At 37.9% G+C, this 13866-nt stretch overlaps 1 protein-coding gene across 4 annotated transcripts in view; it reads left to right on the top strand.

Annotated features, from left to right (window-relative positions):
- Positions 1-13866, top strand: part of ANKIB1 (ankyrin repeat and IBR domain containing 1) — a 141854-nt gene that overhangs the window by 83727 nt on the left and 44261 nt on the right. For all 4 annotated transcript variants that reach the window (XM_020987423.2, XM_020987420.2, XM_078151787.1 and 1 more), the window contains 2 exons: positions 3782-3870; positions 12866-13010. In XM_020987423.2, coding sequence (XP_020843082.1) covers positions 3782-3870; positions 12866-13010 — 234 coding nt within the window. The remainder of the gene's footprint in view (positions 1-3781; positions 3871-12865; positions 13011-13866) is intronic.

Raw genomic sequence — 13866 nt, 5'->3', positions numbered from 1 at the left:
TTTTAAATATTTACAGTGCCTTGAATATAGCAGGTTGTGTACAACTGCTAGCTGCCACTGTTATTGTTTATAATTTATTAATTGTTTATTACCTCAATGAGAAAAGAACCTAGTTGGCTAGTAGTTCAGTAATCCTTAAATGCTTCCTATGTGCTAGGCACTATGCTAAGCCATGATATACAGAATAAGCAAAAAACAGTCTCTACTCAGTAAATACTTGGCTGGGTGGTTGCTTAAAGCCAGCACCAGGTTAGAATATAAGCTTGTTTGTGTTACAAATAAGAATGAAGAATAATTATGAGCAATATTGTCTGAAATAGAGAAGTAAATATAGAGTAAAACTGGTTTAAATAAAGCTTGGAAACGACTCCAGCTAAAAAGTTCTGTCAACATGTAGGGTGGTGGTGGTTGTTTTTTTAAACTATTTCAGTATAATTGGTTTCCTTGTGTAACCTTCTGTATTTTATGTATCAAAAAGTGTTGTTCTGAGAAGGAGACCATAGGTTTCACTACGTTGTCAGAGTGGTCCGTGGGTGTTCTTTGACACAGGTGAAAAACTCTTTTTTAGGTAATGAGTAATTCTCATGCTTTGGTAAATTAAAATTTCACCAAAAGTTTTTTTAACAGTTTGTGGGGTTTTTATGAACTACAAATCCATATGTATTCTAATGCTTTAAAAAAGCATTAGATGAGTAAAAATTCATTTGTTTCTCCATGACAGTTGAATATTATGAGAAAGAATTTCATATATTTCTTCTTAAGGTCAAGCATAATCTAGACTAAATCTAATATAGATAAAAATGTATGAAAACTTTGAAATATTGAATAATAGAAAATATCCTATTATTGTGATAAAAATATAGAAATTTTTTTCTTCCTTACAGCCTTGACAGTTAGGTTCTCCAGTGCCTTTGTGTCATCAATCATTCTCTCTTATCTTCAATAGTTATTTCTCTGTTGGCTGTTTACAGTCTCCCTTCAAACAGTATTCATTTTTGTCCTTATCTCCCAAAAAAGAAAACTTCCTTTGGCATTGCCATTCTTTCCAGCCAACTACCTATATTGCTTCTTACTTTCACTGCTGAATTCCTGGAAAAAATAGGTTATGTATGATGCCTATGTTTTCTTCCTGTGCAGTCCTTCAGCAACTCTCTTGTCATTTAGTAAAACCGCTCCCTGGGCACCAGTGACCCTTTCTTAGTCCTTATCCTTTTTAAAATCTTCCTTTAGCATTTGATACCATTGACCACTCCCTTCTTCTGCAGTATTTATGTTCACATACGCCTCCCAGCTCACCACAACCCACCCTGCCCCTTCTGGTTGGAGTAATTTGGTTAGCCTCTAGTTCCCTTGTCTGTCGTACTCTTTCTTCTTGGTCCTGACTGCTTTGTTGTTCTCTTCTCCACCCCAAGTATTATAGAGGAGTCTCTTCCTCAGCTCATTTCTCTGTTGTTTTTACGCTCTCCCCTTTGTACAGTCTGTGTTTATGGATTTTCTTGGAACTCTGTATATATATGCCCAGGTCCTCTTTTCGTCTAGCTGCTTAAGGACCAGATAGCTGTGTTGCTGGTATCCTGAACTCAGTATGTCCAAAATTGAATTCATTATCTTTCCTTCCTTTCAGCTTATTTTATTTTGCAGTCACCACCATATTATGAGCCGTACAAAACTCAGACTTTTTTTTTTTTTTGCTTTTTGTTGAGGCAGTCGGGGTTAAATGAGTTGCCCGGGGTCACACAGATAGTAAGTGGCAAGTGTCTGAGACCAGATTTAGAACTCAGATCCTCTTGTCCCCAAGGCCAGAGCTCTATCCACTGCCCCACCTAGCTGCCCCACAGTTTTATGTTTTCCTTTCTGCTTAGGCAATTGGCCCAGAGTCACACATCTAGTGAGTGTTATGTGTCTGAGACTGGATTTGAACTCAGGTACTCCTGACTCTAGGACTCTAGCCACTGTACTACCTCACTGCCCCAAACCTCAGACTTGTTTTTTCTTTACCTCCCACATTACATCAATTTCTAAGAACTGTCAGTTCTTCTTCCGGGGTTTCACATAGCACACATCTCTTTTTCTCCTACTCTCAAACTACCACCACACTAATTCTGGCCTTCACATCTTTTGGTAGTTTAATAAAATTGCCTCTTCCTCCTTCCAGTTTCATCTGTTCTTCACTTAGCTGCCAAACTTACTGTAATTTCAAAATTTTTAGAAATTTCTTAAATATGCACTTCTTTTCCTGTTATTTCACTAACTCCCTTCTCTGGTCTCAGTCTGCCTTTTAAATATAATCTCATTCTAGGCCCACTTATATACTTTAGGTTCCAGACAATCTGGGCTATTTTCTCTTTCTTAGTTTTGTTCTTTCTCATTTCTTTGCATTTGGTTGTAGGATCATTAGGATCCAGAGCTGTAGAAGAAATCTTAAATATAATCCAGTCTTACCTTTTTTTACAGTTGAGGAAATTAAAACCTAGAGGATTTAAATGATTTGCCAATGGTCACATATTCAGTAAGTGCCAAAGCCAAGATTAAAATGCAGATCGTCTTCTTCTATAACCAGCTTACAAATTTCTCATCTCCTAACACAGTGCTTGGCACACAGTAGGTATTTAATAATAAATACTGATTAGTTGTTCAATTATATGTTTACTTATTCAAAAACTGTAGTGCCATTACCTGCATTTCAAAAGAACATTCTGTCAGTATAATGTGATGCACAACTGAAATGTCTTGAATTATTTAACCAAAACAAAAGCCCTTCATTTTTTACATGGAAAGCATCTTTGAAAGTATAATTTTGCATTATTCATTCTTACTGTACCTATATGAAATGTACGTACTCAGTAACTTGATTCAGAAGGTACCCTGAGAAGCTCTTTTCAGGACACCAAATGGATGGGAGTGAAATGAAGTGTGGTTATCTTTTTGCGTGTCATTCTGACTTTTTAAAAATGCATCTCATTTTTTTGTTTGCATGATCCCTTTTCCTCATGTATAGTTTTTGGTATATGTTGTACGATATTGGAATTTAGATTTTATTAAAATTATTCAAGTTTTACAATGCAATTGATACTTAAATGTGAATACTCCACATTTTGCTTTTCTGATATTTGATATCTAACATAATTAATAAAATTACCTTTTTTTAGCATCACAAATTCATTATTTTAGCCCACTATAGTACAGTCTCAAAGTTCGGAAGTGATCTCACTTGGCTGTCTATTCTAAGTCACAGCTGAAAAAAAATCAGCATTACCACATAACCCATAAGTTGTCATCTAGCTTTTGCTTGAAGATCTCCCGTTGGGAAGAGCTCATTCCCTTCCAGAGCAGCCCATTTCACTTCATTTTGGATACCTCCAATTTTTAATGCATTCTTATTATACGTGCCTGACACATAGTGATAGATTAACAAATGACAGAGTGATAGAGTGCTAGTCCTGGAGTCAGGGAGACCTGCATTTATATCCTGCCTAAGGCACTTTCAAACTTTGTGTGTCTAGTCACAGAGTCACTTCAGCTTTCACAGTCTGTTTCTTCTTTGATAAAATAGGGATAATTAACAGTTATGTCATAGAATTATTTTTAGAATCAAATCACATGAGACCCATACACCTATGTAGCATTGCAGACTGTCAAGCACTATATAAAAGCTAATTGTTATTATTGTTAGTATTTATTAATTCCATTAATGACTTAAAATTGTAAATGGTATCCTTAGCAAATTTCTGATTACACTAAATTATGGTTTTGTATATTGTTATTTTAACTTACTCTACAGTGTGACATTTGTATGTGCAATATTTCTGTGTTTGAAGACCCAGTGGATATGCCATGTGGACATGACTTTTGTCGAGCATGTTGGGAAGCGTGAGTATATATGTAACTTAGTATTTCTTACCAAATAATCCCCAATTTAATCATAAAGCACCTTGCATTTAAAACCTTTATGATAATGACATTTTTACTAGTATCATAACTATACTGAAATTCTTTATAATTTTAATTCTTGTCAGAGGTGAGAATTTTTGTTTTACTTCATAAATAATGGGTACATTTTTATTATTTTATTTTATTATATTTTAATATATGGAAGCTAATGGGAAGTATTACCTGAATATATCAAGAAATGGTTGTTAAAGTAAATGTGGTAACATTTTAAAGGAAAAGTGTGGTTCCAAAGAAGGTTTTTCCAACCAGTGGTTCCTTATACCAGAGACATCACAGGTCCAGCTCCTGTCTCCTAATAGAAAATATTACATACATTGGAAAGGAGAGATCATTTTTACTTTTGAAATAGTTCAGGTACAGGGTTATAAAGGCAGTAAGAATATAAAAGCAAAGTACAACTGGGATAGAATGTTTTGAAAGCAGAAGGGAAGGAACTAATGCAGGTGAAGAAATTGAATATGCTAGAGCAAGAGAGATAAGTGTGGCGGGCAAGAGCCCTTTGGATTTGAAGAGGTTGAGATACAAGGAAGGAATGACTCCCTCTTTCTCTAAGATTGGCAGGGAATCATGATAGTAAGGTAGAGAATTGTTGAGGGAGAAATGAGTTCATACCTCTCTTCTTCTTAATGCCATCTTGTCAACTTCCATTGCGCCATGAGAGCCAAGTGGGAGAAGAAGCAAATGCATGAGGTGAAATGCAGGGGGAGAAAGATGAGGCAGGTGTCCAAGTAACTAGATTGTGCAGACCACAGAGGCCACAGGAGCAGAAGTGGAATGATCCTTGGTGACATTCTCAGGAAGGCAGAAACCTTCGGGGAGACACCACTCACCCTACAAAGGACTCTACTAGCTCTATCATCCGATGAAGGACTCTTAACACCATTTGACCTCCCTGACAAAAGCACATGCCATGTTTTAATGCAAATTCCTCCTACCTGCCTCTTGACTTTGTGCCATGGGGCTTTTGTCATTCCAGACTGATTGTTTTCTTTGTGGCTAAGTGTAGCACACCTGTATAATAAATCCTAACTACTTTCTTCTTTGAAAAAAAAAAAGGAATGAGTTCATAAACTTTTCTCTTTTTACAAAATGGCAATTATACATTTGATTTTGAAGTCTTTTATCATCAATTTATACTTTCCTTGATTTATCTAAGTGAATCTATGGACTTTTTTATACAATGGGAAAAAAATAGTGTTGAAGGATAGATCAAAACAAAGATTGAGTCTGCAAAGGACAGCATGACAGTTAAAGAAAGAGAAATGAAGAAAACATTTTAAAAAGTCTGGGGTTGGTAGCTGATCACAGAATAGAAAATTGTAAAGTCACCATTCAGAACAATATCCAAAGGTCATTTTTCACTTTTGATTGGAGAGTCAACTGAATGAATTATTTTAATAACAATAATAGCTGGTATTTATTTAGTGCATTAAGATTTGCAAAACACTTTACAGATATCTTATTTTATGCTGACAACAACCCTGGGAGATAGGTTTTGTTATTTTCTCCATTTTACAGATGAGGAAACTAAGTAAGGCCAGAGATTACATGACTTGCCTAGGGTTACACAGCTGGTAAGTGTCTGAGACTGAATTTGAAGTTCAGTTGTCCTTGACTGCAGGTACAGTGCTTTGTATACTGTGCCAATATGTATGTATTTATGATTAATATTAGATCTCTCAGTCAGATAGTGGTTCCAGATGTAGAGAAGAAAATGAGTAGTATGTTAGTGATGTCATTTGTGATGAAGGAAAGAAGTTTTTTTTTGTTGTTGTTGGGGTTTTTTTGTTTGTTTGTTTTGGTGAGGCATTGTGATTAAGTGACTTGCCCAGGGTCACACAGCTAGTAAGTGTCAGGTGTCTGAAGCCAGATTTGAATTCAGGTCCTCTTGCCTCCAGGCCCAGTGCTCTATCCACTGTACCACCTCGCTGCCCCTGAGGAGAGAAGATTTTGGCAGCATTCTGCTGTTACATTTAAATTCTGCTTGTTGTCATATGTCTCTTTAATCAACCCCCTCCCACTGGGACTAAGCAGGAAGCAATTTAGTACCTTGACCTGAAAAATAATTTTTAAAGATACCTTTTCACTTTTTATCAGACAAGATCCTTTATACTGCACATAACCTACCTACCCTGCCATTCGTCTTTTAGAAACATTCAAAATAAAAATAGAAGTTATTGAATTGTACTAGGTTTTTGACAAATAATGCAATTTCATACTGATAATCACTAATTTAATATAGCCTTTGGTGTTCTTATTTTAATTTTAAAAACAATGTAAGTTAATTTTATGGTATGTCTTTAAGACTGTTATATAAGAAAACCAGATATACAGAAAACAATTTCAGGATTGAGTTTATAAAGATTCCCCAAATTATTCTTTTAAGTAGTTGGCTAAATTCTCCCTTTAAAATTTGATTGCTATACAGCAATGTGAATTGATCCAACCATTCTGGAGAGCAATTTGAAACTGTGCCTAAAGGGTAATCAAACTGTGCATACCCTTTGATCCAGTAATACTAGTACTAGGTCTGGATCCCAAGGAGATTTTTTAAAAAAGGAAAAGGACCTAAATGGACAAAAATATTTAGAACAGGTTTTTGGTTTGGTTTTGTTTTTTGTGGTGGCAAATAATTGGAAATTAGGGGGATGCCCATCAGCTGGGGGATGGCTGAACACATTGTGGTATATGATTGTGATATAATACAATTGTGCTATAAGAAATGATGAGCAGGATGATTTTAGAAAAACCTGGGAAGACTTATATGAACTGATACAAAGTAAAATGAGCAGAGCCAGGAGATTATTGTACACAGTAACAGCTGTATTGTACGATGATTAACTGTGAGTGACTTAGCTATTCTGAAGCAGTGTAATGATCTAAGACAATTCAGAAGGACTTATGATGATGAATGCCGTCCACCTCCAGAGAAAGAACTGATGGAGTCTAAATGCAGACCAACGCAGACTTGTTAACATTATTTTTCCTTTTTTTCGGTCTGTGTTCCCTTTTGTAACATGGCTAATATGGAAATATGTTTCACATGACTGCACATGTAAATGCTATATCAAAATGCTTACTTTCTCAAGGAGGGAGAGAATTTGGAACTCAGAAATTATTTTAAAAGAATGTTAAGGGGCAGCGAGGTGGCACAATGGATAGAGCACTGGCCCTGGAGTCAGGAGGGCCTGAGTTCAAATCCGGCCTCAGACACATAACACTTACTAGCTGTGTGACTCTGGGCAAGTCACTTAACCCCAGTTGCCTCGCGCCCCCCCCCAAAAAATGTTAAAATTGTTTTTACATTTAATTGAGAAAAATGAATTTAAAACATTAATAAAAAAAAAGATAAGGGAGTTGGAGAAAATCCAGAGATTGTCCCACATGATCATGAAGATAAGATAGGAGTCACCATACAAGAGTGGACTAAAAAAGTTAGTATTCTATAATAAAGAGTATCAGAGATTGAGGGGGCAGCTAGGTAGCGCAGTAGATAGAGCACTGCCCCTGGAATCAAGAGGACCTGAGTTCAAATTCGGCCTCAGACACTTGACACTTACTAGCTGTGTGATCCTGGGCAAGTCACTTAACCCCACTGCCTCACCAAAAAAAAAAAAAAACAAAAAATCCAAAGATTGAGAAAGGTAGAAATAAGAATAGTTGTAGAAGTTTCACAAGTATAGATTTTAACTTGGTAAAAACTTTAAACATTTAGGGCTGTCCAAAAATGGAATGGGCTACCTCTCAATGTAACAAGTTAATAGACTTACAGGCTTATCTATGCCAACTCACCTTCTTTTACAGATTAGAAAACCAAGGCCCAGAGAGGGGGAAAGTGACTTGCCTCACGTTACAAATAATATAAGTCTTTTTGCTCTAAAACCATCATACTGTGAATCTTGCTTTCTCCCTACTAGAGGTATTCAAGTAGATGCTGGATAATAATTTGTTAAGGTTGTTGTGGAATATTTCCTTTTTTTATGTGGATTGGATTCCTTTACCTTTCAGGTCCCTCCTGAGTTTCTGAGACATTTTGTTCTTAAAGTCATAAAAAATAAGATTTTACCACAGCTTGTTCAATGAATTCTAGAACAGTAGATCATGCCCAGTGTCACTCAGTTTAACAAGTGGGAGGGCCTGTACTCAAACCTGGGTTTTCTGACTTCAGCATAGTGTTTTTTCGATGTTCCGGTATGGTTGTGATATGCTTGATGCACCCTGACCTTTTACGTTTTATATATAAGAACAAGCTTTTAAATGTGCTAAAATGCTGTTTTTGTTGTTACAGTATGTTTGCCCAATCCTACAGCAAAAATTACCCATAATAAACTTAATTCATTTACTAATCATACAGAGAATGAATGAGCAGATTGTTAGGAACAGGAAAGGATGAGTTTTTTAGGAGTTTTTTTGTTCATAAATATCAGTAGTGGGCTTGGTTTTGGACGTTTTGGCAGGCTAGCTGTTTTTAAGACTGACTTAAAAAGGTCTTTTTACATAACATTCTTATTTTGGGACCACAGTACCATAAGAGTTCATAATTTTGTATTCTATACCTCTTTCCTTCTCTTTCTCCAAAACAACTGTATTTGTAGACATTTCATTCTAATGAAAAACACAATTAAGTGAGAACACAGAAGTCAATTTTGAAAGTTATCTTTTAAAGAATTTTAAGTTTTATAAAAGTCTTAGAATCACAACTTTAGAGCTAGAAGAATCATTAGAGAAGATCAATTCAAACACCTTTTCTTTGAGAGGGGGAAGCTTGGACCCAGAAATTTTAAGTAGATTGTCCAGGGCCACCCAAGTAATGAGTAATAGAGCCAGAATTTGAACCTAGGTCCTTTGACTTCAAACCAGTGTTTATTTATTTACTTATTATTTGGCTAGGCAGTGGAGTTAAGTGACTTGCCCAGGGTCACACAGCTAGTAAGTCTTATGTGTCTGAGGCCAGATTTGAACTCAGGTCTTCCTGAACCCAGGGCTGGTGCTCTGTCCACTACACCACCTAGGTGTCCCCAAGTGTTTATTTCTTATGGTATTTTTCCTAACCCAGAAAACAAATTTATGGCTGCTGTGAAAGGGTTAATATTTTTCTGTACAAATAATTTTTTCTTCCATTTCCCTGACATTAGCTAAATATCTTAATCTCCTAACATAATACTTTTACCAAAGCCTGTTGTTTTAGAAGTATTTATAATTGGTTCGTCACATTTAAATTAAGGCCGTTACAGCAAAAGACATACTAGAAAATAGTCCTCAGTGTTATCTGGTAGTTGTTATGACTTCTGTATTAACTGATGTCTAACAAAGCAATGAATACTATAAGGCAGATCCCCTCATAAACCATAGCCTACTTCTCCACCCCTAGAAACTGGTCTTGTGCTCTTGTTGAGATCTTCAGCAATTCAAAGCAACTTTGGGCATAGAAAGGTTCCAGGTCTTAACCACAGTTTTGAGTCTACTCCTTGGATGAACCAGAATGAGCTGATGGATAATGTCAGCTTCTGTATGAGCAGTGCATCCCCTGCCTTGTAAATCTCTGCTGGGATGGAATCAGCACCAGGTGCTTTGCCGCAGAAGAGAGGGATAATGGCATTCACTGCCTCTTCTTCAGTTGTAAGTTCAACCAGAGAGTGATTGACTTCAACCTGAGGTACAGTCAGTGTCTTCAGCATTGGTTGATGACAGTTTGTTTAGAACTCTATGGAATTGTTGAGATCATCTCTCCAAGATCATGTCCATGTCATTGATCAGTATGGCTCCATCAGCACTGAATATTTGAGATAAAGCAGAGGTCTTTGGCCCATAAATAGTCTTCAAGGCATCGTAGAAGCACTTTGGATTGTTGCTGTCAGAGTAAAATTGAATCTCTTCTGATTTTCCCCATCATCTTTGTCAAACCAGTCCTGATGTTTGTGAGTGTTCTGCCCCAGACAAGCAAATGCAGAGCTGTGCACTAAATGCCCACTCCTTTTCTCTTCCACTCTTGCTAACTGTGTGCTGACTCAGCTTTCCCTGTAGCTTAGCAATAAACTGTTCATGCGTAGAGATGCACTCTGATTTGTTGTCCATGAAGAGGTACTCTAATCTGTTGACATTAAGTCTTGCCTTGAGGCTGCCACTTTTTGATTGTTTAGCATGGAGAGGATAAGTCTGTGTTCTGTCCAGCACTTTCTACCCCACATTGCCTTCATTACTCCCATATCCTGCATGGTTCTTCTCTTCACAATGACATAATCTATTCAATGGCAGTGCTTGCTGCAAAGGTGCATACATGACGTTTTGGTGTGTTTACATAAATAGAAGACAGTGTTGATGATGAGAAGGTCATGTGATATAAGTCTTCCATTGTAGGTGACTTTCTATTTCCTCATAAGGACTCCCTGCCATGTCTGAAAGTCTGTGCCTACTTTGGCATGAAAGTCATCCAGAGTTGCAAGATTGTCTTCATTGATAATGAGGGTCTCCAGGTCTTCGTAAAATTTTTCTTTGATCTCATCAGGGTTCATCATGGTGGGAGCATATGCATTGACGATGGTGGTGTGGTGCCTTCCTGCAAGTGGTAATCACATTGTCATACGCCTGTTGTTCACTCTTTTTGGGAGGCATACAAGCTTGTCGACTAGATTAGTTTTGATTGCAAAATATATACCAGCTTCACAGAGCTTCTCATCATAGCAGCCACTCCAGAAAAAACATGTATCCACCTCCAGCTTCAGTAAACTGGCCATCACTTGCCTCCCCTTGTTTCACTCAGGGCTGCTATTTGGATGTGACCTGCTGAGTTCTCTCATAAGAGCTGTTCTTCTTTCAGATCTATTGGATTTCGTGTTGCGTGCTCACATTCCATATACCAGTGGTGCATGGTATCTCAGAGGCTGAGATGTAGTCAAGTATGGATCGATTCTCTGCTACTTGTGCTAATTTTGGCCTGACAGTCAACACCAAGAAAATGGAGGTTCTCCACCCGCCAGCACCACACCATCTATATGTGGAACCATTGGTTATGGCAAATGGAGAAATTTTAAATGCTATGGATAAGTTCATTTACCTGGGCAGTTATATTTTCCAGGGTTGTCCACATAGATGATGAGATTGACGTATCCATTGCCAGAGCTAGCTCCATGTTTGTGAGGTTCCAAAATAAAGTGTGCAAGAGAAGAGGTGTTAGACTGCTTACCAAACTGAAGGTCTACAGAGCTGTTGTGCAGACTTCAGTCTTGTATGCCTGAGAAGCCTGGACAGTCTGCCAGCGCCATGCCAGGAAACTGAACCGCTTCCATTTGAATTGTCTTATGGAGATTCAGAAGATCACCTGGCCAGACAAGGAACCAGACACTGAGCTCCTGTCTCAAACTGAACTGCCAAGCGTTCAGATTCTCCTGTAGAGAGCACACATCTCCAGCAGTCTGGTCATGTAGCACAAATGCCAAACCTGAAAGACTATTTTACAGAGAACTCACGTAAGACAAGTGCTCACAGAAAGGTCAGAAGAAGCTATACAAGGACACTCTTTAAGGTCTTTCTGAAGAACTTTAATATCAGTTATGAGACATGGGAGACCCTGGCACAGGACAGTGCAGCATGATGTGCCTACTTCAAAGAAGACGCTGTGCTCTGTGAGCAGAGCAGAATCGCAGTTACACAAAGGAAACCTGAGATGTTCAGATACAGAGACATCTCCATCCCTAATGTTCACATGGACTCTTTGTGCTCGGCCTGTGGTGGGGCCTTCCAAGCTCCTAATGGACTGATCAGCCACAGTTGAACACACTGTACCTTGACCCCAGCATCATAATGTCATTGATTCTCTTTGAGTACCGAATAAAGAACTGCCTAAATAGCGTGCTAAGCCATAACCCACCATATGTATTACTTGAACTTTATTTAGTTCTGCTTTGCCCAGAATCAAACCAAATTTTTAGGGAACCTCCATTCTTAGGGGATAACTAGAACTGAGCCCATCCCCATCTTAATCACACCCATAGAACTAAACCAACAAAGATTGCAGCAATTGATGTTCTTGGGAGACCTGTTATGCATGGCATAAAGAGGCCCTACAACCCATCTTACCGATATGTAGAAGAATGCAAGACTGGAAAGCCCTCTGCTTAACTTTATTGAGATTACTCATCGCTCCACATTTGCACAGGGGAAAGCAAAGACTGTTTATCCTACCTAAACTCATACAGTACTTCTTGAGTATACAAACCAGTAGAAGAGCAGTCAGTGAATATTCATCAAGCACCTTCCACATGCCAGGCACTGTTCTAAATGTTGACACATTTTAGAGAAAGGGCTGGCTGTCTTTGTAGCTGCAGTAACGCTGGCTGCTCTGTTCATATTCCATTGCCACTATGCACAATTGTAAAATGTTTCCTTGAATGCAAATTATTATTCCAACTCAGAAGCATTGAAATAAAGGTTTTCTACCTGCCACAATCCTTTGGGGCGTATTGCTGTGTTTTGGAACTAGCCAGTAAGAGTTTAAATGAATATTTTTGAAAGGACTAGTCAGTAAAGAATTTGGATTACCTTTCAGTTTTCCATCATATTCATCACTATTCCCTTTTTGTTAAAAAGTATTTGGGAGTTGAATTAATCTGTCTGCAATCTAACTATAATGTGATTATTTAACATATTTTGAATAGCATTAATTTTTTATATAATGGAAATACTTGAGTATAGAATGGTAAAATATGTGATTGTCTATTTTTGTATTTAACTTAATATTCTGTAGTTCATATGTAATAATTAATCCTTTTTATGCCTTCTACGGTCATATCATTGTTTATAGTAAGGAAGAAAAATTGACAGCATGTGCCTACCAAAGCAACATTGTTATAAAATTAGTTTCAAAATTATATTCAGCAGTTTCTTTTTTCCAACAATTAATTCATAACTTTGATAGGTTTTTGAATCTGAAAATTCAAGAAGGTGAAGCCCATAACATTTTCTGCCCAGCCTATGACTGTTTCCAGCTGGTACCAGTGGATGTTATCGAAAGTGTGGTTTCCAAGGAGATGGACAAACGTTACCTACAATTTGATATTAAGGTAAATTAATTAAGTTATTTAACTCTGAGTAAAATATGAGCTTGGCTTTATCATTGTAATTTCAAATCATCTATACAGTCTAATTTTTACATTAAAACCTGTTAACAGTCATGCCTCTGACTCAAAGATTTAATTCAAGAAACATTTAGTAAGTGTGTACTACGTGCCAGACACTGTGCTAAGTGCTGGGGATTCAAATAAGAAATAAATAAAAGAGAAAGTCCCTGCCCTCAAGGAGCTTACAGTCTAATGAGGGAAAATATAACACACAAAAGGAAGCTACCTGGAGTACTCAGCAGGGAGCATGGGGTTTTGTGGAATTGAAGCCCTGCAGAGCTGCTGATGGAAAGTAGAGTTACCTGGAAGGTTGAGAGCCTCTATAAGGAAAGAAGTACTTCATCCTCTAGCCCTCCAGTCAGAGGGGAGAGGCAGCTGAGGATGAGTTGAGAAGGTGTAGAGTATGAAAACCTGAGTCGTCTTCTTGCTGAGCAGCTTCTTGGGTGGACCATGGTGTCCTTGGAGTCAAGAAGCAAAGAGGGACTGCTGATGAAAAATGGAGTAAGAGTCCGAGCGGAAGGGATCTCAGGGTTGTAATGCCATCCCTCCATCCCTGAACAAGAGTCCTAGGATGCTTCCTCTAGCCATGGCTAGGAGAATCCACAGCCTCCTGGGCCAGCTCCTTCCTCCTTCCCATAACTCTAGAAGGTTCACATACTCAGTTCTCTGAGGCGATCCTCAAATAGCAAAATCGTTAGGCCCTTCACTTTCCTGGATGATCTGCAGCTCATCATAATCCTTCTTCAACTGTGGCATCTCCAGTTAACGCAGGACTCCTGATACGCTCAGTGTGTCTAGT

Source organism: Phascolarctos cinereus, unplaced genomic scaffold, assembly GCF_003287225.1.
Source record: "Phascolarctos cinereus isolate Bilbo 61053 unplaced genomic scaffold, phaCin_HiC Scaffold_1;HRSCAF=81, whole genome shotgun sequence".
NCBI classification, from domain to species: Eukaryota; Metazoa; Chordata; class Mammalia; order Diprotodontia; family Phascolarctidae; genus Phascolarctos; species Phascolarctos cinereus.
Note: the sequence above shows the minus strand (reverse complement) of the source record. Positions and strands in the feature narration are given on the sequence as shown.